At 46.4% G+C, this 21,246-nt stretch overlaps 2 protein-coding genes across 9 annotated transcripts in view; one reads left to right on the forward strand and one right to left on the reverse strand.

The window, feature by feature from the left end:
- Nrap (nebulin-related anchoring protein) overlaps nucleotides 1–13,402 on the reverse strand; it is a 70,026-nt gene extending 56,624 nt beyond the window's left edge. For 2 of the 7 annotated variants that reach the window (NM_198059.3, NM_008733.4), the window contains exons 1-11: nucleotides 13,146–13,378; nucleotides 12,730–12,824; nucleotides 12,089–12,176; nucleotides 9,325–9,423; nucleotides 7,399–7,503; nucleotides 5,600–5,704; nucleotides 4,840–4,944; nucleotides 3,546–3,653; nucleotides 3,156–3,257; nucleotides 2,400–2,504; nucleotides 1,395–1,511 (exon numbers count right to left, since the gene is read on the reverse strand). In NM_198059.3, coding sequence (NP_932307.2) covers nucleotides 1,395–1,511; nucleotides 2,400–2,504; nucleotides 3,156–3,257; nucleotides 3,546–3,653; nucleotides 4,840–4,944; nucleotides 5,600–5,704; nucleotides 7,399–7,503; nucleotides 9,325–9,423; nucleotides 12,089–12,176; nucleotides 12,730–12,824; nucleotides 13,146–13,217 — 1,101 coding nt within the window. In that variant the 5' untranslated portion in view covers nucleotides 13,218–13,378. Of the gene's footprint in view, nucleotides 1–1,394; nucleotides 1,512–2,399; nucleotides 2,505–3,155; nucleotides 3,258–3,545; nucleotides 3,654–4,839; nucleotides 4,945–5,599; nucleotides 5,708–7,398; nucleotides 7,504–9,324; nucleotides 9,424–12,088; nucleotides 12,177–12,729; nucleotides 12,825–13,145 lie in introns of all 7 variants that reach the window. The other 5 variants (XM_006526745.4, XM_006526746.4, XM_006526748.4 and 2 more) reach the window with 5 other exon arrangements.
- Nucleotides 13,403–20,172: 6,770 nt separating this feature from the next.
- Casp7 (caspase 7) overlaps nucleotides 20,173–21,246 on the forward strand; it is a 45,516-nt gene continuing 44,442 nt past the window's right edge. The window contains exon 1 of one of the 2 annotated variants that reach the window (XM_006526616.4): nucleotides 20,173–20,286. The gene's annotated coding sequence lies outside the window, so the exon portion shown is untranslated. Of the gene's footprint in view, nucleotides 20,287–20,468; nucleotides 20,658–21,246 lie in introns of those variants that run through there. The other variant, NM_007611.2, reaches the window with a different exon arrangement.

The raw sequence follows: 21,246 nt of genomic DNA on the forward strand, positions 1-21,246 counted from the left end.
ACTCAGAGGGTCATCCATCAGCTCGGTTTGAGATTAAGGCCTGACCATCAGAAGTAACAGAATGTTCTAAGGTATTTACATCTCAGCGTTAGCATCACAGGGAACACATACGGGAACATTTTTCATAGCCACAAATTCTTCCCCTTTGTCAGAGATGCCACTCAAAGGTCTTCAAGTACTGAACAGCAGTGCAAGTGGCAGGAACCACTGTGAAGGGACACTGGAGATCCAGGGAGCTCCAGGGAGCTCCAGGACATATGTCCTTGTCAACCAGTCCTATTTCAGAAAGGCTTTAGCATGGGTGGTTTAAACAATATGCACCCTCCAGCAGCTAGGCCAGCGTGGAAGGAAAGGGGAATTCGGGTGATAGATACAGCTTCTCTGAACTGACTCCAGGGATAAGGGAAATATGGCACTTAAGACAGTCTAGACTTCGATTCCATACTAATATAAAAATAAGGGATGTCTCAGAGGTTAAGAGTGCTTGCAGCTCTTCCAGAGGATCATTTTGTTTGGTTCCCAAATTGATCAGCTCATAACTGCCTATAACTCTAGCTTTAAGGGGGATATTGCGCCCTCTTCTGGAGTCTGAGAGCACCTGCACTCACATGCACACACACACACACACACACACACACACACACACACAGGTTTAAAGATAAAAACAAATCTCTAAAAGTTGCATCCTCTAGTGCTCTTTCTAACAACTATAAATCTGCTGAATGGGACTTTTGAATATTTAGTAAGAAAGCTATGAGCCAACAGGGAAAGAGTTCACTTATTTGGTTCTATATTTGGAGACTGGCAACATGAGGACCATTTGCGTAGTTTCATTTTATTTATTTGTTATAAGCCAGGATGTCATGTAGCATAGGCTGGCCTCTGACTCACTATATAGCCTAGAGTGGCCTTGAACTCCTGATCTTCCTGCCCTACCTGTCAAGTTATTTATGCATATATGTGTGTATGTATGTATGTATGTATGTATGTATGTGTGTCTGTCTGTCTGTCTGTATGTGTGTATGTATGTGTGTATGTGTATATATGTGTGTGTGTATGTGTGTATGTATATGGATGTGTGTGTATATGTGTGTATATGTGTGTATGTATATGGATGTGTGTGTATATATGTGTGTGTATGTACGTATGTATGTATGTGTGTTGGTATGTATGTGTATATATGTATGTGTGTGTATGTATGTATGTGTATATGTGTATATATGTGTGTATGTATGTGTGTATATGTGTGTGTTTATGTATGTGTGTGTATATGTAAATAGGTTATAGATAGGTGCCGCAACCAGCTGCATTATTTTTAAACAAAGCCGCTGCACTCACTGTCTGAGAGGAAAAGGGGGACAGTACAGAAGGATAGCTCTCCCCAGTATACTCACCTCACTCACAAGCTTGCTCACACTCTGAGCTCGCTTAAGAACCAAGTTGTCCTGGGCTGCAAGGGAGTGAAAATGCGCTGCACCTTTCATCTTATGGAAGTCCTGCCGGTATTTTATCTGAAAGAAACACACAAGGGGGAATCTGGAGTTGTGGTTGCCACGTTAAGATTAACTCAGTAGGGCTCTCTAAAGGAAGGAAAGTTCCTATGGGCTTTAAAAAAAAAAAAAAAAAAAAAAAGGTCTTATTAAATTTAGAAAGCACTTGATTCTTTTTGTGCTAAAACTTTTCCTGGCTCTGTCCACACACTTCCCGATACTGCCTAGAGGAAGAAGACAGGTTCTTCAGGCCACCATGGCTAAGAGAATAAACTCCAACCACAATTTGCCCTAAATTTCAACACCATCTCTACAGTGTCTCAGAGGAAGGAGTAACGCCTTGCATTTCCCATCTCAGGGCAAAGGTGACGCTGTTCCAGGTACCCAGGCACTCACTGAACAGTGGCAGAAAGAATGAATGCTAGGGACCAAGTCCAAGCTGGCATGTTAAGAACTGCGGTGAGCACCACACTCTACCAAGTTTAATTATAGCCCGTCTCTCAAGGACCGATTGCCAGCTGCCTAATATTCTTTAAATAAACTTATCACTCACTGGGTCACGCCCAATTTGATAATACACGACTTCTTCAGTGAGCTTTCCCTTCAATCTCACACTGGCATTTTGGCAAGGCTCCCCTCATCCCCGCTGACCTGCTTGCACCAGCATTTGTACATTTTGAAAATGGCCTAAGTGAGCAGTAGACTTTGTCCAACTGCATTTCCATGCAAACAGATAACACAATCAAAGTCTATAAATAGATCAATAAGAGAGTCTGCGTTTGGACCAGAGGCTGGCCTCGAAGTCTGCTTTTGCTTGGCTCTAGGAGATGTGTGTCTGTGCTTGGCGTTCAGCAAGTGTGGCTGTCAGCATCCCATAATCCACACCTCAGTGGCTCTGCCAGCACTTACGTCACTAACAAGTTCATTGGCCTTCTTGGCGTTCTGATACGCTGGGGTGATCATGGCCGGGAAGCTGCCCTTTCCTCTGGGTTCATCACACTCTTCTGAGTAAACCTGGTGAGCCAATCAGAAACTTTGATCAGTAATGTGTCCCTCCTGGCACGGGTGGGGTCAGCAGTGATAACCCCAGAGACTGATCTCAGAAAAGCTCATCCAGAGATGTACATGTGGTGAATAAGATACTAGAGCTTGGAGCCTGGACCACTATATCATACATATGTGTATACATACATACATACATACATACATACACTATATTATAATACATTATTTCATACATACATGCATACACTGTATCATACACACATACTCTATATCATACATACATATACTATATCACATACATATGCATACAAAGATGCATACACTATAAAATACATGCACGCACACATAGATGAATATACTATATCATACATACATGCATACATACATATATATATACATACTCTATATCATACATACCTACACCATACCACATATACATGCGAACAGATGGAAACGTCCTCTTATTGGCCAAACCACCACATTAGCATAGGTTAATTTTTTCTTTTTTAAGGACTTGGGTTCTTCACCTAAGCAGATGAGCTGAGCTCTGTATATTGCCTGCACCAAGTCCAAACTCTGATCACATGTCCAACACTGTCACAGCTGTAGGGAACAAAGAGCTGGCCTTGGAGAAGACCAGCTCTGGGAAGTGTCATGTACCTGGCCACATCGGTCTACAGAGTCCTTTGTCATCCCACCCTCGGCTCCGACAGGACTAGCCATTCCCTTCATTTCTCTATGATATTGTTGATGGTACCTCACCTGTTTGGAGTAACAAAAAAACTCAGTGAGTCCCAATATAAGAACCACAAAAGGTAAAAAACAAAAAACAAAAACCAATGCTTTGTGGCATCTTCAGTCTCTGCTTAGGTCTAAGGAGAATGCCATAGACAGAAGTAGCACTGTCATGGGGAAAATGATTGACAACTATGAATAAAAGGTAGTTCTTGCCTCTTAGTAATATATAAAAGCAGACAGGAAGTTGGACCTCCCAAACCAGATTAACTTCTTGCTTCCTCCTTAACAAGACAACACAACCCAGGTACTTACATCACTCGCCAGCTCAGTGGCCCTTTTGGCTATCTGATAAGCTGGTGTGATCATAGCAGGAAAACTGCCTTTCCCTCTCTGCTGCCCACCGTCTTCTGTGTACCTCACCTGGAAAGTTAAAAAGAGAAAAACTGAATGACCTACTGCGGTTGTTCTGGGGGCTCTGAGCGGGAGTCCTCTGAGAACTCCGGAAGTCCTGCCTATCGCCTTGGACGGTTCTTAATGTATGGAACAGCTTACAGCTGGTGGGCCTCACTCATCTTAGCTGCCTGTTCGTACCCAGCATGATGCCTGGCTCCTGAAGACACACAGTGTGGGGTTTGGCCCATCCTTGTGTTGCACCTGGTGTGGGCCAGGGGTGGGGCTGGAACTGAAGAGCTGATGTCATGTTTGGGAGAGAAAGTGGGCGTGTCAGACACAGATCTCAGCCAGGGCAGGTGGAGACCACTTCTGAGCACAGAGCTGGGGCTGTGAAGCTGGGGCTGTGAAGCTGGGGCTGTGAAGCTGGGGCTGTGAAGCTGGGGCTGTGAAGCTGGGGCTGTGAAGCTGGGGCTGTGAAGCTGCGGATGTGAAGCTGGGTTTGTGCTCCAACTTTCCATTGAGAACCATACTTGGTTCATGGACTTAGCACAGTGTGGAACCCGTGAGCTTAGAAAAGGGAAGAGATGGCCCCTTCAGAAGTCAGTCTCTCGGGTCTGCAGTGGCTGAAGAGGGTTCTCTCATCTGCATCTGATATGCCTGGCTTGGTTCAAATATAATGGAATGGCTTCTGTCTAAAGAGTTTTTGCAAGTCCTATGAGGGCTGACTTATGGCATGTGACCTCAGGAACGTCTTCTTGTACCTGGGAAGGACCAGGAGTCTTCCTCCATTCCTCCTTCCCTCCCCTCCGGATAACAACAAAGAAGGGTCTTAAGGATCATCATGCATTAGACAGAATCGTCTATATGTGCATGTGTGTGCAGCACACATGTATGTTCACATGAAGGAGAGTACACACAGTGTAGGCACGTTTGCATATGTGTGTGCTTACATAGAGAGGCCTGAGGTTGACATTTGGCATCTTCCTTCCACCTTATGTATGGAGGCAGGGTCTCTCACTCAATATGTTGTTCTCTAGCTAGCCAGCTTGTCCCAGCATCTGCTGTCTCTGCCTTCCAAGCTCTGGGACTGCAGGCAGAACAGCACCCTTGTCTGGTTTTCATAAGGGTTGTGGGGAGTCTAAACTCTTGTCCTGATACGTGTGTGTCATTGTCTACTGACCCATCTCCCTGGCCCTCCTGCATCATTTCTTACGTCATTTTGAAGCTGTCCCCCAGCTTTGGCACGGAGCAGCTCGGGCGTGTCCGCCACTGGAGTGAATGTGGAGACCCGCTCATCGTGGCCTCTCTTGTATTGTACCTGATAAGGAAAAACTGAGTCAACGCGGTGCCATGCCTACCTCAAGCCTCTGTGAGAACCCTTCCCTACTGCTGCTCCCTAGAAGCCACATTTTCAGACATTAAAACAAACCTGTTCCAAGTCTGTACCCACAGGTATTATCTTTGATGATACACCAACTTGCAGAGTAGCAGGCACTTCTAAAATGTCACCAAATAGCAACTCCTGTGACCCCTTCAACAGGCACATCCAATGGGACTATTATTTACCATGAATAATAGAGAGGCTAAGCAATTTGACAAGAGCTACACAGAGAATGTTCTAGAGAGTCAGGATTCAAATCCTAAGTTCCTATGTCTAAAATCTGAGCCCTTATCTCCCCACGAGCTGCACCAATCTCCAGGTAAACCCACGTAAACTCTAAGAAAAACCAGCAACCCGAAGACACATTTACTTCAGCCACTGGATAAGTTACAGGCTCTCTGTATCTTTCCTTTTCCACATCTCATAACTGTGGCCCAATCAAGGCACAGAGGACACGGCATTAAGAAAGCATGACTCTCCCCACAACTCTACAAGATATCTTTTCATATTGTTTTCCTGAATCACAGAGCTGGCTGTATTCATGTCAACATTTAGCATCATCAAGGGAACATGCGAGCTCGGGGACTCTCACCTGGCTGGCCAGCTGGTTGGCTGCCTTGGCCCTTTGGTAGGCAGGGGTGATCATGGCTGGAAAGCTCCCCTTGCCCTGCTGCTGTTCACGGTCTTCTGTGTACCCCTGCTGGTCAGAACCACGGCAGCATGAGAACAGACAGGAGCTCATTAAACTGCCACCAAACAGAGGCTGGACTCATTCCACACGCGGGAAACACATCGATTTCTGGGGTAAGCTTGAACATGGCGCTTGACTAACACCATCAAGACTGAGAACCTTCAGTGTTTATATCATATTATGGGGAGCCCGGTATAATTCCCTTGGGTGCCCTGTATCTTAACACAGCCATTAATCCAGGAGGCTGGAGCTCGCCTCCGGGGAAAGCTCTACAGCACAGGAAGGGAAATGTCTTATTTTTCCTCCTTAGCTACTGAGCGACTCTGAAGGTTAACTTTTCTAATGAGAAATAAGACCCAAGTTCCTATCGCTTTCTGTTTTCTAAAGGGGAAAAAATTGCAAAAACTAACTGTAGCTAGGCAGTGGTGGCACATGCCTTTAATCCCAGCACTCCGGAGGCAGAGGCAGGAAGATCTCTGAGTTCAAGGCCAACCTGGTCTACAGAGTGAGTTCTAAGAAAGCCTCACTTAGAGAAACCCTGTCATGAAGAAAAGAAAAGAGAAGAGAAGAGAAGAGAAGAGAAGAGAAGAGAAGAGAAGAGAAGAGAAGAGAAGAGAAGAGAAGAGAAGAGAAGAGAAAAAAAAGAAAAGAAAAAAAGAAAAACAAAAACCCAACAGTAATTTCTAAAGTAGGTTTTCCAAAGAAGAGCTGTGGAGGAACGGGGATACCATCTGCAGTTAAGGATTTCTGCAGTCCTCTCTATTCCTACACTGTCCAAGCATTCCCTTACAATCCTGGAGGCGAAGACTCTAGTGTCATCCATCAGGATTGGCTCCTTCTGAAGCAACAAGAGGAGATTCTCCTCCTCCTCCTCCTCCTCCTCCTCCTCCTCCTCCTCCTCCTCCTCCTCCTCCTCCTCCTCCCCCTCCTCCTGCCTCCTCCCCCCTTCCCCTCTCCCCCTCCCTCTTCTTTTCCCCCCTCCCCCTCCCTCTTCTTTTCCCCCTCTCCCTGCCCCCCTCCAGTCCTGCCACACCCACCCTAGCTCGGCCCCCTCACCTCCCTCCCCACCTCCTCCTCCCCTCTCTAGTTCCACCACGCCCAACCTAGCCTGATCCTATCCCACTGCCCACCCATCCCCCTGCCCCCTGCCCCTGCCTACTGGCTAGAAAGAACCTTGTGGGTCCACCGTAAGAATCCAGGTTCTTCCCATTGAAAGACCCTTAACGTTAACTTCGTCACATCTGGTCGGTGTCTTTGATGGGTGGGGAAACTGAGTGTTGGGGTCCACAGATTGGGACCCCACGGTAATCTCGCGGGGCAGCGGTGTTAAAACTTGACAACACCCTTCCTGGCTCATGTACTGAGTACTTGTTCTCTAGCTTAGCGCAGGGCGCTATTTTGAGGTCAGAGCCTTTAGCGATGGGGTATAAAGCTGTCAGAAGTAGCTGATGAGGGATCAGCCTTTGAAAGATCCATCAACTCCAGGATCTAACGTCACTTTGATGACCGATAGGCCCTCTGAGACCATGTGCCAAAATAAAACCTCCCCCTTTGTCTCTGTCAGAGTTGTTGGTTGGTTGGTTGGTTGGTTTTGCCATCCTGACAAGACCAATAAGGGAGCAGGGTGTTCTGTCTACCACCATCTTAAAAATAAAGGATTATTGAAAGGACTTGTTGGAAGCAGTTCATAAGGCCCTTACCTCACCGAGAGACTGTCGAGCTTCAACCATCCTTACAATCTCAGGGTCCGGCAGAGCTCCTGGACACCAAGTGTTCCCTTCTGCATACCCTGGCCAGTAGTCTCTCTGTAAAGGAAGCGTGAGCATGCACTTAGACACACTCCCTGCATGCTTCATTGTTTACCCCACACCCCCACAGCTCACCCCCCACCCCACAGCTCACCCCAAACTCCCTCCAGAGAGCTTACCCACACGCCCCAAGCTCACCCCTCTCCCCCACGGTCTACTCCACACCCCCACAGCCCACCCCAAACTCCCCCAAGTCCACACCACGCATTCCCAAGAGGACTCCCTCACTGCCAGGATAAGCTGTTTTTTAAAAGCAAGTAGCCCCTGCACTCGGGGTCTCAGCCAACCAAAGTGCCCATGGTTTTCAGAGCAGCAAATGACCTCACATCTTGAATAATTGAATTCCCTGAGTCCTTCTATGTCATAGAAACCTTCCAAATGCAATCAAACATTTCTTTGCTAATCGGTGTGCTAAGACTGGACGGGGAGAAGTCCCCATTGACAGTAAGTCTGAGGTAAGTCAGCTCTATCTGGAACATTTTCAAAACCTACCACTCATTTTGTATCGGAAGATTGACAAGGGGAAAAGCCAAAGGAAGAGTAAGTATTTCTTTTAAAACATTTGCTAGACTTCAGGAATAAGCCGGGTGTGGTGGCGCACGCCTTTAGTCCCAGCACTTGGGAGGCAGAGGCAAGCGGATTTCTGAGTTCGAGGCCAGCCTGGTCTACAAAGTGAGTTCCAGGACAGCCAGGGCTATACAGAGAAAGCCTGTCGAAAGAAAGAAAGAAAGAAAGAAAGAAAGAAAGAAAGAAAGAAAGAAAGAAAGAAAGAGAGAGAGAGAGAGAAAGACTTCAGGAATAAAACTAACCAGGAGAATAAATAATGGTTAGAAAATATTTGTGTGCTTCTATGTACTTTAAGGAAATTTAAAGACATGTACTTATTTCTCATTGTCTGTTCTACAGAAACACCCTCCTTATGGGAAAGAGGCTGAGAGAAAGGGTGTCTGCTGCAACGTTGTTGTTTAAAACGTGCAGTCAACCCGCCCGTCACTAAGAAAACACCTACATCTGCTCTCTCAGGGATGCATCCCGAACACATCCACAACAGCTGAAAAGGGGGGCTGATGTGGGAATGTGCTCAGGTGTCTGTAGAATGAAAGACAAGCTGGAAAATAATGCAGATTGTTTAGTGAAAAAAACCAAAGAATAATTAATATATAATAATACGATATATAATATATAAGATGATTAAGGTATAATAATACAATATATGTAATATATAATGAGATGTTTAATATATAATCATCAATAAAAATATTAATAGCTGATGTTTTTATACCTGACACTATTCTAATATCTTTGCATTTATCTGTTGTTTAGTCTTTGCAATAGCGCTGTGGATTAACAAGTTTTTTTAAAGTTTTCTTTGTGTGTAATAAAGTTGTTTTCTGATTTGATTTGAGAGTGAACTTAAGCTACACATGGGTCTGATACTGTGACATGGAGACTGGGGGTCAGGTGAAGTGTCACAGAAAAAAGAGCAACATAGGCCACAAAAGCGGGAGTCACTGTCCCTGATGACAGAAACTCTGATTGGAGGAGAGCAGGCAAAAAAGCCTGTGATTGGAAGAGAACAGAAACTCTGTGATTGGAGGAGAGCAGGCAAAAAAAAAAAAACAAAAAAAAAAACAAACTGTGATTGGAGGAGAGCAGGCAGCAGAGCTGGGCAGGAGCAGGTACTGTTGGCTGCTCTTACGAAGGATTGATGGGGTCTCCTAAACGTAGCTGGAGCAATGCACTGGACATCTCTAGAAGTGGCGATGCTATCGGTCTTCATTCGCACAGTCCACATTCTCTCTCCCTCCATACACTCACCTCATTCATCAGCCGGCTAGCTGCCCCTGCTCCAGCTTTGGACTTCATGTCCCAATGGAGAACGGATTTAAATGGCTCGCCATCTTCTTTGCCGTCAATCTGTATACAATGAAAGCATTTTCAGTAACATCTCCACCGGAGAAGAGAAAGAAAATAAGTGATGCGTAGGTAAATTGGGGCAGTTTTTCCGAGTCTAGGCAGTGAGGTGCTCGTGGTACTACAAAGCTCAACACGTTCGTTATCAATGCTTCCTCAACAAGTCATCAGTCCCACTGTGGTTTCGTTTGTGCCACCAGCTGGATGACATGCTGAACTCCTACTATGTGCAAAGCTCTATTGAATGGTGCAATTTAAAAGACTAGAATTACTCCAGCAATGTGGCTCAGCCAGTAAAGACACGACACCAAGCCCGACAACTTGAGTTCAATCCCCAGCACTGAGTCCACAGACAGTGTTCTAATCTAGACACACACACACACACACACACACACACACGGCACACACATGGCACAAATGTACATACGTACACACATACATACATACCCACATGTAAATAAATATGTAATTTTTAAAAGATAAGGTAAATTCTAGAAATGCAATGTTGGATTCCCTTCAACTCTCAGCAAACAGGAAGTTCTAGCTTAATGTATATTTACTTATTTTTTTTTTCAGAGTGACATTTGTGAAGTAGAAAACAATGGATCTGTGACAAATCCCCACTCAAAGTCTTTATCAAAATTCTTGTCAATACTACCTTTTCTTCCCTTTGAAAATTGTTGCATGTGCACAATGCATTTCTCTCTCTTTTAATTGGCCATGTCTCTCAGAGAGGTGGAAGGGTAGTATTGAAAATCTCATTCATCATATACTCTAGGAATGTTCAAAGAGTTGAGGCCTAGAAAGAACATGATTGGCTATTTCAATTTTCCTGATGTTTTTCATCAGGAAGAGAAAGGAGAAGAAAGAGGAGAAAGGGGTTCCAATAATCAACTGTTTATATGCACACACACACACACACACACACACACACACACACACATATATATATATGCATGTACACATGATATATAACTGTACATGTGCATACACATGCATATCCATGAACAAAAATATATGCTGCAATATATCCTTGTACAAACACAAAACATATACACAAAAATATACATACATTTCACATAGACACACCCATACATGCACACACGCATATATTGCAAACATAAATACACATGGATGTATACATATATACAGCAGTGCACATATTATATGTCTGTATGTGCATGCATGGCTATTCACACTTGCTATATGCACTCTGCCCATGTGTAAACATATGAACATTGTCACATAGTCATAGATGCAAAAAATTAGACACACTCTGGCCTCCTCCTGGGATACTGGCATTCCTTCCTAGAGTCTAAAAGAACATGAGAGATTACACTAACATCTTGCGACACTAGCTCTGTCACACACAGTTAGAATGAAATTAGTCCACTGCCTCCCAAGGAAAGGTAAACACTGTGTGCCTTATAGACCTGTAAGATAGTTCTACCAGCTAAGGCTAGGAGAGGATGGGCAATGGCAGACAGTGTAGATCTGTTTGTACAGAGTATGATATACCCCAACAGCATTCTTAGAGCAAATACTTCTCCCTGTTCATATCTGCAGAAACATCTGGATATATGAAGTTTCGATTTTTCCCAGCTTTTGCAGTTTTCTACCTTCTGGGTATACACACAGTGGACCAATAATATGGACTCTGCAGCCAGCCAGGTTTGGATTTGTACCCAGTGACCTGGATGGAGTTGTACACGTTGTATAATGTCTTTGTGTCTCAGCTTCCTCTCCAGCAGAATGGGATAAGAATAGTATCTGCTCCCTTGGACTATAATGTGTATTGAGTGAAGTAAGCAATTTCCAGTCAGAGAACTTGCGACATAACAGCATAATGCAGAGAGCTTAGGGAGGTAGTTCTGGTAACAGCTGTAGAGTCACATGCAAGGACAGAAGCATTAAGACACTTTCTTAAGTTCTGTTCTGTGAATACCAGAGTCCATGCAAATGGGGGTGACACCAGGAAAGGACTCTGGGGTGAAGAGAGATTACTAGAGAGCCCTCCACCTGCTGGGTAATTCCTAATTTTAGAAATCAGCCTTAGTTCCATCCCACAGAGCAGTTACTCTTGGGCCTGCTGACAAAGCGCTAATGATTCATCGTGTTAATGGACACAGCAGTCCCATCAACAACTGAGTGGGTGACAGAAGCTCACTATTGGATTTACCTCACCATCCTCCCAAAGCAAACTTCATTTCCCAAACTATACCTGAGCTGTCCTCCCTAAAGGGGGAACGTGAGATTATACATAATTGTAAACCACTACATAGTTCAAGGAGTGCAAACTGGAGGGTTTTAATATTCTATTCCAAAATACTACAGGTTGGGGGGGGGGAAGAAGAGTGCTCCTTGTAATATTTTCAACTACGTAAATTTTGTTTTATGTGTTAACGACCCAATGTATGCAAGGCCTAGCGTATAAACTGATAAACGTGGTCTGGCTGGCCAGACATAGGTCAGAATCAAGGACCTGCATTGGCTGCTAAGGTTGAGGTAGGACAAAGAGCAGAAATAGTCTTTTAAGAGCACTTTTCATGTAGGAGGAGGAAGTGAGTTGGTTCATATAACAGACAGAAACACTTAAAACCCAACAGGTGTCAGAGTCCATGGATTTTTCTTTAAAGGCTATTTCAAAATGCAAAGCTAAGCAACTTACCCCTCCCATGGCTGCCACAGACTTCTTCAAGGTTAGATTTAAGGGTGTGTGGTAGACGCTAGTGAACGTGTTGTTCTTAGGGTTGTGGCTGTAAAATTAACGCAGATCAAAATTAGGAACGTGCTTTATCCAAAGGGACAAGGGATAAGGGATTCTTCTTAAAACACTGGTCTCTTTTTAAGATGGGTGAACACAGTACTCAAGCATTCAGCTCCTTGATTTCCCAATGAGTCAGCCTCAAAAACTCAAATCATGTCAACTGAGCACATAAAACAGTGAGGTACATTTCACCAAGGACAGTCACTCGAGAAGTTTCCTACAGAATAGATGAATCTGGACATTATGTAGGAGAAATAGCTCTGTCTATGCATATCTTTGGCAGTTCCACTATCCTGCGAAGTTCATCGTCTGACACACAGAGGTGACAGAGGTGGACTCGGTCTCTTACTAACTAGAAATTTGACATTGATTGACCACGGTTGAAAACCCCGCTTTGGGCTCTTCTGTGACTAGATATGAGTGTGCACCTCGGGAGAGGTGCTACTCGGAGTCCAGCCTGGAGCTTGGGTACTGGTCCTTCAGATGGCTACTTGTTGAAAACCAAAAGTCATGCAGTGGCGAGCAGGGCGCCAGACACTTACGCGTGACAGTACGGCTTTTTCTGGTGACTCACGAAGTTATTAACAGAAAGCATCATCTTACAGACTTCACAGTGAAAACATGCTTTGTGCCATGTCTGAAAGTCACAGAAAAGATCTGCCAATTAGCTGTCCTCCTCCAGGCCTGGAGCTCACAGACTTTCAGGTTAAAAAGTTGGGAATTGTGTGTAAAATGAAGATAAAATGAGTTCCTGAACTTACACATGGGTATAATATGTTAAAATGAAACTATTTTTTTTTCCCTTGAAACAGCGCAGAAGACATAGAAATGAACAGAACTTAGGTAAGGTAGAAAAAAACATATCTTTTCCTTATCATTCAATATACCTCTATACATGAGAAGATAAAAATCCCAAGCTTGTCAATTTTCCCAAAGACCATAGAAAGAGTCCACTGACCTGATCTATGCAGCTGATCTTCTCAGCAGGGTAAACCCCATAGCCACACCTAGAGCAGGCCTGCACATTCATCTTGGAGTGTGGGAGACAGGGAGAAGCAACAGACAAAATCCACTAGAACCTCCACTTGGGTCGGTACCACCTTCAAAAGCCCACCACTATGAAACTCCTCGGGACGCCTGGAGCCTTCGGAATCCAACTTCCACTTTCCTACACTGAGCTGACTTTCTGCTTTGGAGTCCGCAGCTGGTTGGTTTTTAAAGCTGCCACTTACTCAAGTGACAATTTTGGCAACTCCGTCAGCACGCATGCGTCTGAGACAAGGTAGAGGTATTTCAAGCTGACGTGCTTCTCAAAATAGAAAAGTTAACTCACGATGGCTTCATGTTTATGTGGAGAACCAACTCTTGGGGGGTGGGGGGTGGGGGGCGGTCAGATGCTTGGGCTTGGTGAACACTGCCTGTGGTCATACTCCAGAAAAGGAGCCAGAAGAGTAGCCATACCCCCGTGTAGACATCAAATTAGAAAAGCTGACTGTTATGCCTCTGACAAAGGCAGACAGGCGGATCCCCAGACTATGGGTGAATGAAGAAAAGAAAGAAAAAGGAAGGAAGGAAGGAAGGAAGGAAGGAAGGAAGGAAGAAAGAAAGAAAGAAAGAAAGAAAGAAAGAAAGAAAGAAAGAAAGAAAGAAAGAAAAACATGACTGCTCCTAGGTGTGGTGGAGAAGAAAGTTCACTGCAGATAAAAGCGAGACCACAGCCTGAGGCAGGGCCATCTTCCAGAGTCCAGAGTAGACACGGCCAGTCTGAGCTGGGCCGTGTGTGCAGGCAGGGGAAGGTAGAGAGGGAACTTGGTGTGGCAGCTAAGAGGCCAAAGGGGCAGGTAACCAAACTGCGGAGATTGTGTAGGGGAGAGCCTCTGGGGAAGGGCAGTCCAGCTTGGAGGGTTCAGGGTAGGGGACCTGGTATACCAGCCTTACCCTGTAACAGGTAGGGACCAAGGAAAGCTGGGAGAACCTGGCGTCCAGGTCCACTTGGATATGTTAAATAGGAACCTCAGCTGTTGGCCCAGGTTTGAGATCTAACACTGGGAATAAATGAGAATTGATTCACACTCCCAGAAGGATAAAAACCAAATCTGAATGGTGTCGATTTTGTAGTTACAAAACTAGAAACTTATGATACTCATTTGTGCTTAACTTTTACAGGAATCGAAAAATATGTAAGAATAAATAAGAATGCTTGGTGTTTGGCCGTCTATATTTTGTCTAGAAGATTCCAAAAAGATTCATTCCCTTGCCTCAGAGGTCCTAACAGAGATAGTTTAATGACAAAAATCTCCTCTCTGCTTTGGGAACGTGCCCATGGTATTTAGTCTCTGCTTACAGGCAACCTGTGACCTTCTGAGACACCCGCTACAAAATCACTTGTCCACCCCAGGACCCGACTGCTTTGTGTGTCTACCTCCTCCTCATTAGTCTTACAATGGTGATTACCACCTGGAAATATTAAATGTGAATAAATCTACTGTTCAGAATCATGTCACCTCCACCAAAGTATAACACTGTGGTCCAGACTGCAACTTCCACGTTCCAGGGTCTAGAATAAGGCCTGTCCTTGGTGCTCATTAGAGCTAGTAAGCTAATGTAAGAAACGTCATGCTTACACCAAGATGCCCACAGAGGCTAGATCTGAAGTCCTAGGCAATGCTAAGACCTCAGACAGATGTGTACATGTCCCACCCATAGCATGCAACATGCCACAGCCAATTGATCTCAAGAGGGAACAGCGTCTCAGTATTGCCAAATATTCTCATTTTTCCACGGAAGCCAGAGATCTGGATTTACACATGAAATTTCCTTTTTAAAAAAATGTAAATGGAGCACTGGGAGTGAAAACTATTAAACAGGGTGGTTAGCACTTTTCTATAAGAATATCAGTTTGTGACCTTGGGCCTTGCTTCTTGGAGATAAGGCTGGGTGTGGGGAAGTCAGCCAGAGCGGAGGAAGCTGCATAGCAAGAAGCAGAGACTGGGGTGGGGCTAGGGCAGTGTCTCACTAAGCAGAGGTTGGGGTGGGGCCAGAGGCTGCCCTCTCCTTGCTCAGAGGGACTCAAAGCAGGAACTCCAGGTTCAGCTCCTCCCCACAGAGCAACCACCCTCCTGGTAGCAGGATTGTCCCCAGCCCGAGCAATGGGGACAAACTTGGGGTGCTCCACTGTGCACCAGAGTTCTCAAGCCTGACTTGGAAGTTAGCTGGGAGCCCCGAAACCATGAGAAGGAATCACTTTCACTTATCAGAAAAACCTAAAAGCATTTGTACCTTTGGCAAAAGCCAACTGTGCCCTATGGCTGCTCCAGGTTCTCCGTCCACTTACCAAAACAAGGATTGCTGAAGGGAAAGGTATTTAGTTTGATTTGTACCAGAGCTTCTGTTTCCTGAGATACTGAAAGTTGGGGACAGCACAGAGAATGAGGAGTGTGACAATCTAAGGGTGTAGAAGTAAATGCCTATTGCAGGACAGACAGATGTCCCTTAACTGACAGATGCTATGTTTTAAGCATGTCCTCCAAAGTCTATGTCCTAGAAATTCTATCTCCAGTGTCACAATACTTGGAGACGGACAGGGCCTGAGTAGCAATCAGTGGATCGATGTCACCAAGGAGACATGGAGGTGTCCCCTCCTTCCCTGCTCCTTCTTGTTCTCATCCCATCTGCCAAGGCATGACACAGCAGGAAGTCCTTCCCAGGGTCATACTCTCAGCCAGCCTGCTCTCCAGAGGTATGAGCCAAATGCTGCTCATCATGAGCTGCTGAACCTTGGGTGTTATTATAGCTGTAGGAACAGGGTAAGACAATAGGGTGGGCACTCAGCCCAAAACATGGCTCTCTACTTTTCTTTCTTGGTGCAAGCTCTGGCTCCTTGGCTCCAGGATTATATCAGGGCCACCAAGCCAAGGAGCACAGGGGTTCCTCTGACCTCTGAGAGTGGTTCCAATAATATGGGCCTTAGCCTCGGTTTTCCAGAAAACAGAAGCTGAGGCAAAGGCCTGTGTTGAAGAAGGTATTTGGGAGAGTACTTTAAGGAATCGGAGTGAGAAGGCAGGAAACAGGACGGGGTAGGTGTGTGAGGTTGGTCCTCAAGGAAACCAACATTTGTGTCTAAAGTGCTCGGGACCAGAAGGATTCAGGTTTCTGCTTATATTTTAGTTTGGATATTTACATATATTAGGAGAATAAGTCATATATATGTATATATATATATATATATATATATATATATGAAAATCATGTTTCATATCTACCCTAATACACAGCCAGATAATAATTTTATGCATATCATTAATAATTGTGTATATGAAGCAAAGTTTCCTGGTCTGGAATCTTCCACTGGTAGCTTCATGGTGGTGCTCACAAAGTTTTGGATTTCAGGGACACTTAACCCTAAAAAGTGCATTAGCCTGGCGATCTCCATCTTTTGGGGGTCGGGGGAGGAATCTCCTGTGTTAAGTAGCTTTTCATTGCTGTGAGGAGTATCCGAGAGGAGGAAAGATTTACATTGACCTGGAGTATCAGAGAATTCCTTCCATGGCTCGAAGACTCCACTGCTTTGGACCCAAGAGGAAGTGGAAATGGGTTAACGAGTGCATGGTGGGGAGAGCGGCTCACCTCACCACAACCAGCAAGTGTCAGAAGTCAGAGGAAAGGGCCAGAAAACTGACACATCCTCTGTCTTAGTGGCTTTCACACCATGACCAAAGCGAGTTTAAAACTAAAGCATTTAATTGGGCTCTTACAGCTCCAGAGGGTTAGAGTCCATGACAGAGACAGAAACCGAGAGACGGAGAGAGACAGAGAGACACAGAGAATATGCTAACTGGGAAAGGGGGCTTTTGAGATCTCCAGGCACTCACATGGGCCCTTATCTGCACCTCTTACCAGGGCAAAGGCTAGGCTGGATTACAGCCACGGTGGCCTTAGTTTACTGCCTCAGAGACCCCCAGCTTGGAGAGCTCAGTGGTTAACAATTCGTACTGCTCCTGCAGAGGACCTGAGTTTGGTTCCCAGCATCTACACTGACTGACAGCTCAAACCTCCTATAACTCCAGCTCCAGGGAGAATTTGTGAGACTCTAATGGACTCCAAGGGCGCCTGTACATGTGTGCATGCAAGTGCATGTGTGCAGGTACACATGCACACACACACACACACACACACACACACACACACACACACAATTAAAAAGTAAATATCATTTTTTAAAAAGACACCATCTCCAGATGAAGATGGTTCGGAGGTTCGCATTTCAGCATCAGAGCAACTACTGTGCAACACAAAGCCCATGATAGCAGACCCAATGTTGAGATGTAATGGACCATCACAACACACTGCAGCTCACAGAGCTGAAGGAAGGGGCTCGTCCCCAGTTTATTTCCTGTTGCTTTGATAAAACACAGACCAATCCAACACAGGGGAGGTCAGAGCTTTCTAGGCTCACACATCCAGGTCACAGCCCATCACAGAGGGAAGGCAGGGCAGGAAAGGAAGCAGAAACCTGAGGACAGGAACTGAAGCAGACGCCATGGAGGATTGCTGCTTACTGGTTTCCTTCCTGCGTCTGTTCAGCTAGCTCTTTACAACAATTACGCCATCTGCCTGGGGGCAGACCACCCTTGGTGGGTTAGCTGTCCCTCAGCTGAAGTTCTTAGTTGACAATAAGGAACAGCTATCATAGGGACAAAGAAAAATCTCAAGTCTCCTCTGCTCTCCTCGGGCTGAGGTTCAGACCTGGACGGAGAGGTGGACCTGAGGCTCAGTAGGGATGCAGTAGAACTTTCTAGAAGTTCCTTCTCTACATCTCCTCAGCAGCTGACACTGTAGGTACCAGACAGAGCAGGTCTTGGGGAGAGGTCTCTGCTGGGAGAGCACTTCAAGAGGATGATACCAAAGGAAATTACTAAGTGCAGGTGGGCTATGGGATCCTGCCACTGAGTGTCCACTGCTTCTGCAGGATGCAAGAAGGACAGAGACTACAAGCAAAACTTCCCATTGTGGAAAGTCTCTTTGGCTCCCCACACTTAATCCATGGTCCTAACACTGGCATAGGAAAACTACTCAAAGGGCCCGAGTGAATTTTCACACAGCAGTCAGAATACATGTGGAGTTGAGAGGCAACATGAATTCCTTCTGTAGGAAAAGAAAGGATTCTGCCTGGGCCCTGCTCCCTTGCTCCTCAACCAGCAGAAGGCTGTTGGCATCTCAATAAGGGGCCTGAGTTTGGGTCTGGGTCTGTGGGTACAGACAACGGCACTTCTGCTAATCTCGGGGTATCTCTATACTAGAGTCCTGTGTAGTTACAGCCTTAGCTGTTTGTGGACTGTTAGATTGAGAACAGTCGCTCTGGTACCCACAGGGGTGAGGTGTGGGCAGGTGTGCCCTGTAGGTAGGCACGGAAACTTACTGGCAAGCCTGGCTACCGGAGGAGGCTAGAGACAGAGTCTAGAGAGATGAGGCCAGGAGCAGTTATGAGCTCAGCCCCAGGGAAACCACCTGATAGATAAGGCTGGTGGAGGTCTTAGGAGGAAGATTCCGATACACACTTACTATAGACCATATGCTTAGTGCGGTCACATGGCTGGGAACAGGGGTATAACTTAGCGAAGCTTCTTCTCTCCAAAGCCCTGGGGTTAAGCCATAACACCAAAGCTGGGGAGACCTAGGAGAGACATTCAGGAGAGAAATCACTTGCATTTAAGGTGTCAGTACAATATTACAGAGCGGAAGCTGCCATGGGTCTCTTCCCTTCTGTGCTTCCAGAAGTTTAAGAGTCGGTACTGTAATGATCCAGGCTGGGAGCAAGTAAGTGGATGTTCTCACGCCGACCCACAAGCAAGAACAGACAAGAGGTTTCCTGTGGTGCCGCCCTGCCTCTCCATCTGCGTGAGGGATGGATTCCTGTGTGCGGATGCGCCACGCATGCCACAGCACAGGCAAACCTTCTTGTGGATAGAACATCACTGTCCAGGCAACAGGACCCTGGTGCTGTCAGGTGGGCAGCTTCTCACATTCCTCACCACCAAATAAGTAGAGATTGGTTGTTAAATGTTCCACGTTTTAGGACTACCCTGGAAAAAGTCATGGTTTACACAAAGATAAATTATAGTGGAGATAGGATTTCTTCATTTTTCAAAGGACTGTCAGTTTTAAAAAGCAAATCACCATAGCGTGAGCCATGGCTTACCCCAACATTTGCCTCCACAGTTCAGGGACACTAGCATTATTAAATAAGAAGGAGGGCAGGCATATTAAGAATTGAAAGTGCCCATACTGGCTGAGATTCTAGAGTTAGTGCTAAAACTCTGGGGTTCAAGAAAAACCATGCTAGCAAATAAAATAGCCTTGATGGCTCCGGAGACCTGTAGGTCTGAGAATCGAGTATCTCTGGCGTTTTCACAAAGTTCTCTCACATAGCTTGCTTCAGTGTGAGTGAATGAGCTGTTCTGAGAACTCTAGGTGGAGGGGAGGAATTGGAAGCGTCTACAGATGGAAGCCCAGATCTGTCTGTCTGTCTGTCTGTGTCGAAGATGACATGAACAGGAACCCATGTTAGCTCACTGTCTGCTTCCTCAAACCTAGTGCCTGACACGGGAGGTAGCACACATGGATGATGATTTTGGCGCAATATCCGTGCAAGCTGGGTTTGGGAGGTATAAACGTGTTTAAGACAAAGTTCGCCCCCCTCCCCAACAACGTCTGGGAAGACATCAGACTAAAGCGACTGGTGGTGCACAGTATCTGGTCGAGAAGCAGCTTGTGTTAGGAAAAAGGTAAAAAACAAAAACAGAACGAGACAGGTGCCCCATCGCGGAGAGCAAGTCAGAATTTTGGGTCCATCTGCTGGGTAGACAGTTTTGTAGAATGCGTTCTCAGTGGAACTTTTGACGTTTACAGTTTTAGAGTCTCTTAGTACTCCTCTCTGGTGAGCGCGGGGAAATTTGCATATGTGGCATAGAGGAGGGGACAGGGATAGCCCCAATTTGCAGGGCCGCTCTCCTCCCGTGCCGGTGACGCTTGCCAACTTCGCAGAGGTCTGGACCAAGCGCGCAGTCATATTTTCAGAGAACTTAACAGATTTGCAGCAGGTAGCCCGGGGTCACGGTCACTTTTCTGGCTGGCAGTTTTGCAGAGCCCGCCAGTTCTGTAGGGAGCGCTCTATCTGCCCAGTTCCTGCAGCCGCAGGGGTCGCCCAAACGTCGCAGAGGGGGGGACGCAGCACGTGGGCGGCGAGGGCTTCCCGCGCGAGCTTCCCGCGCGAGCTTCTCCCGCGGCGGGCTCCGTAGCGCGCGTTCCCGCTCGCCCCCAGCTTTCCCGGGCTGCAGGCACAGCCCCGTCCGGCCCGCCCGCTCCTCCCCCTCCGCCTCTGGGACTTTTGCTTTCAGTTTTCCCAAAGCTGCCCTCGACCCTTGCGGAGGACGGACGCTGCCGTGGGCTCCTGGCCGCCGCCGTGGGAACGGTAACTTGGGCCGCCATCGCGGCTTTCCCTCCCCTCTTCCGCGAGCTCCTTCCTCCCGCGCGTCCCCGCCCAGAGTCCCCCTCCCTCCCGCAGGCTCGCAGAACTTGCTTGCAGGGCGCTGTGGCGCGGAAGGCTCTCCAACATGCCTGGCCATCGCCCGCTTTGCTCGGCACGGCGGTCCCTTGGTCTTCTGGACCAGGGTCTCACGACATCCGGTGCCATTCCGGATGTAACAGGGAAGAAAGAGCGGGTGTAGGGCAGTAGATGTGGTTGTTTGAACCCGCAAGGACTACCTTGTCAGACCGGGAACTTAGGCGCTGCCGGGTCCATTTAATGGGAATCTTGGGCGGTTCTGGTGGCTTGTGCTCAGGGAAAGAGGGAGTTAGGTGCATAGGTCTTTAACCTAGGCGAAGTGTGCTTGAAACACTCTTTCTTGTCTGGGGACCCTTGCATCGGGACTCTTAGACTCTTACAGTGACTTAAGACTGGTGAAAAACTGGCAAGCGACACTTGTCAGTATGAGCTCCAGGCGACACCTCACCTTTACTCCTTGGCCTTTCGGGTTTATGGGGAAGTAAGTTTATTAGTA

This window comes from Mus musculus, chromosome 19 (assembly GCF_000001635.26).
Source record: "Mus musculus strain C57BL/6J chromosome 19, GRCm38.p6 C57BL/6J".
Taxonomy (NCBI): Eukaryota; Metazoa; Chordata; class Mammalia; order Rodentia; family Muridae; genus Mus; species Mus musculus.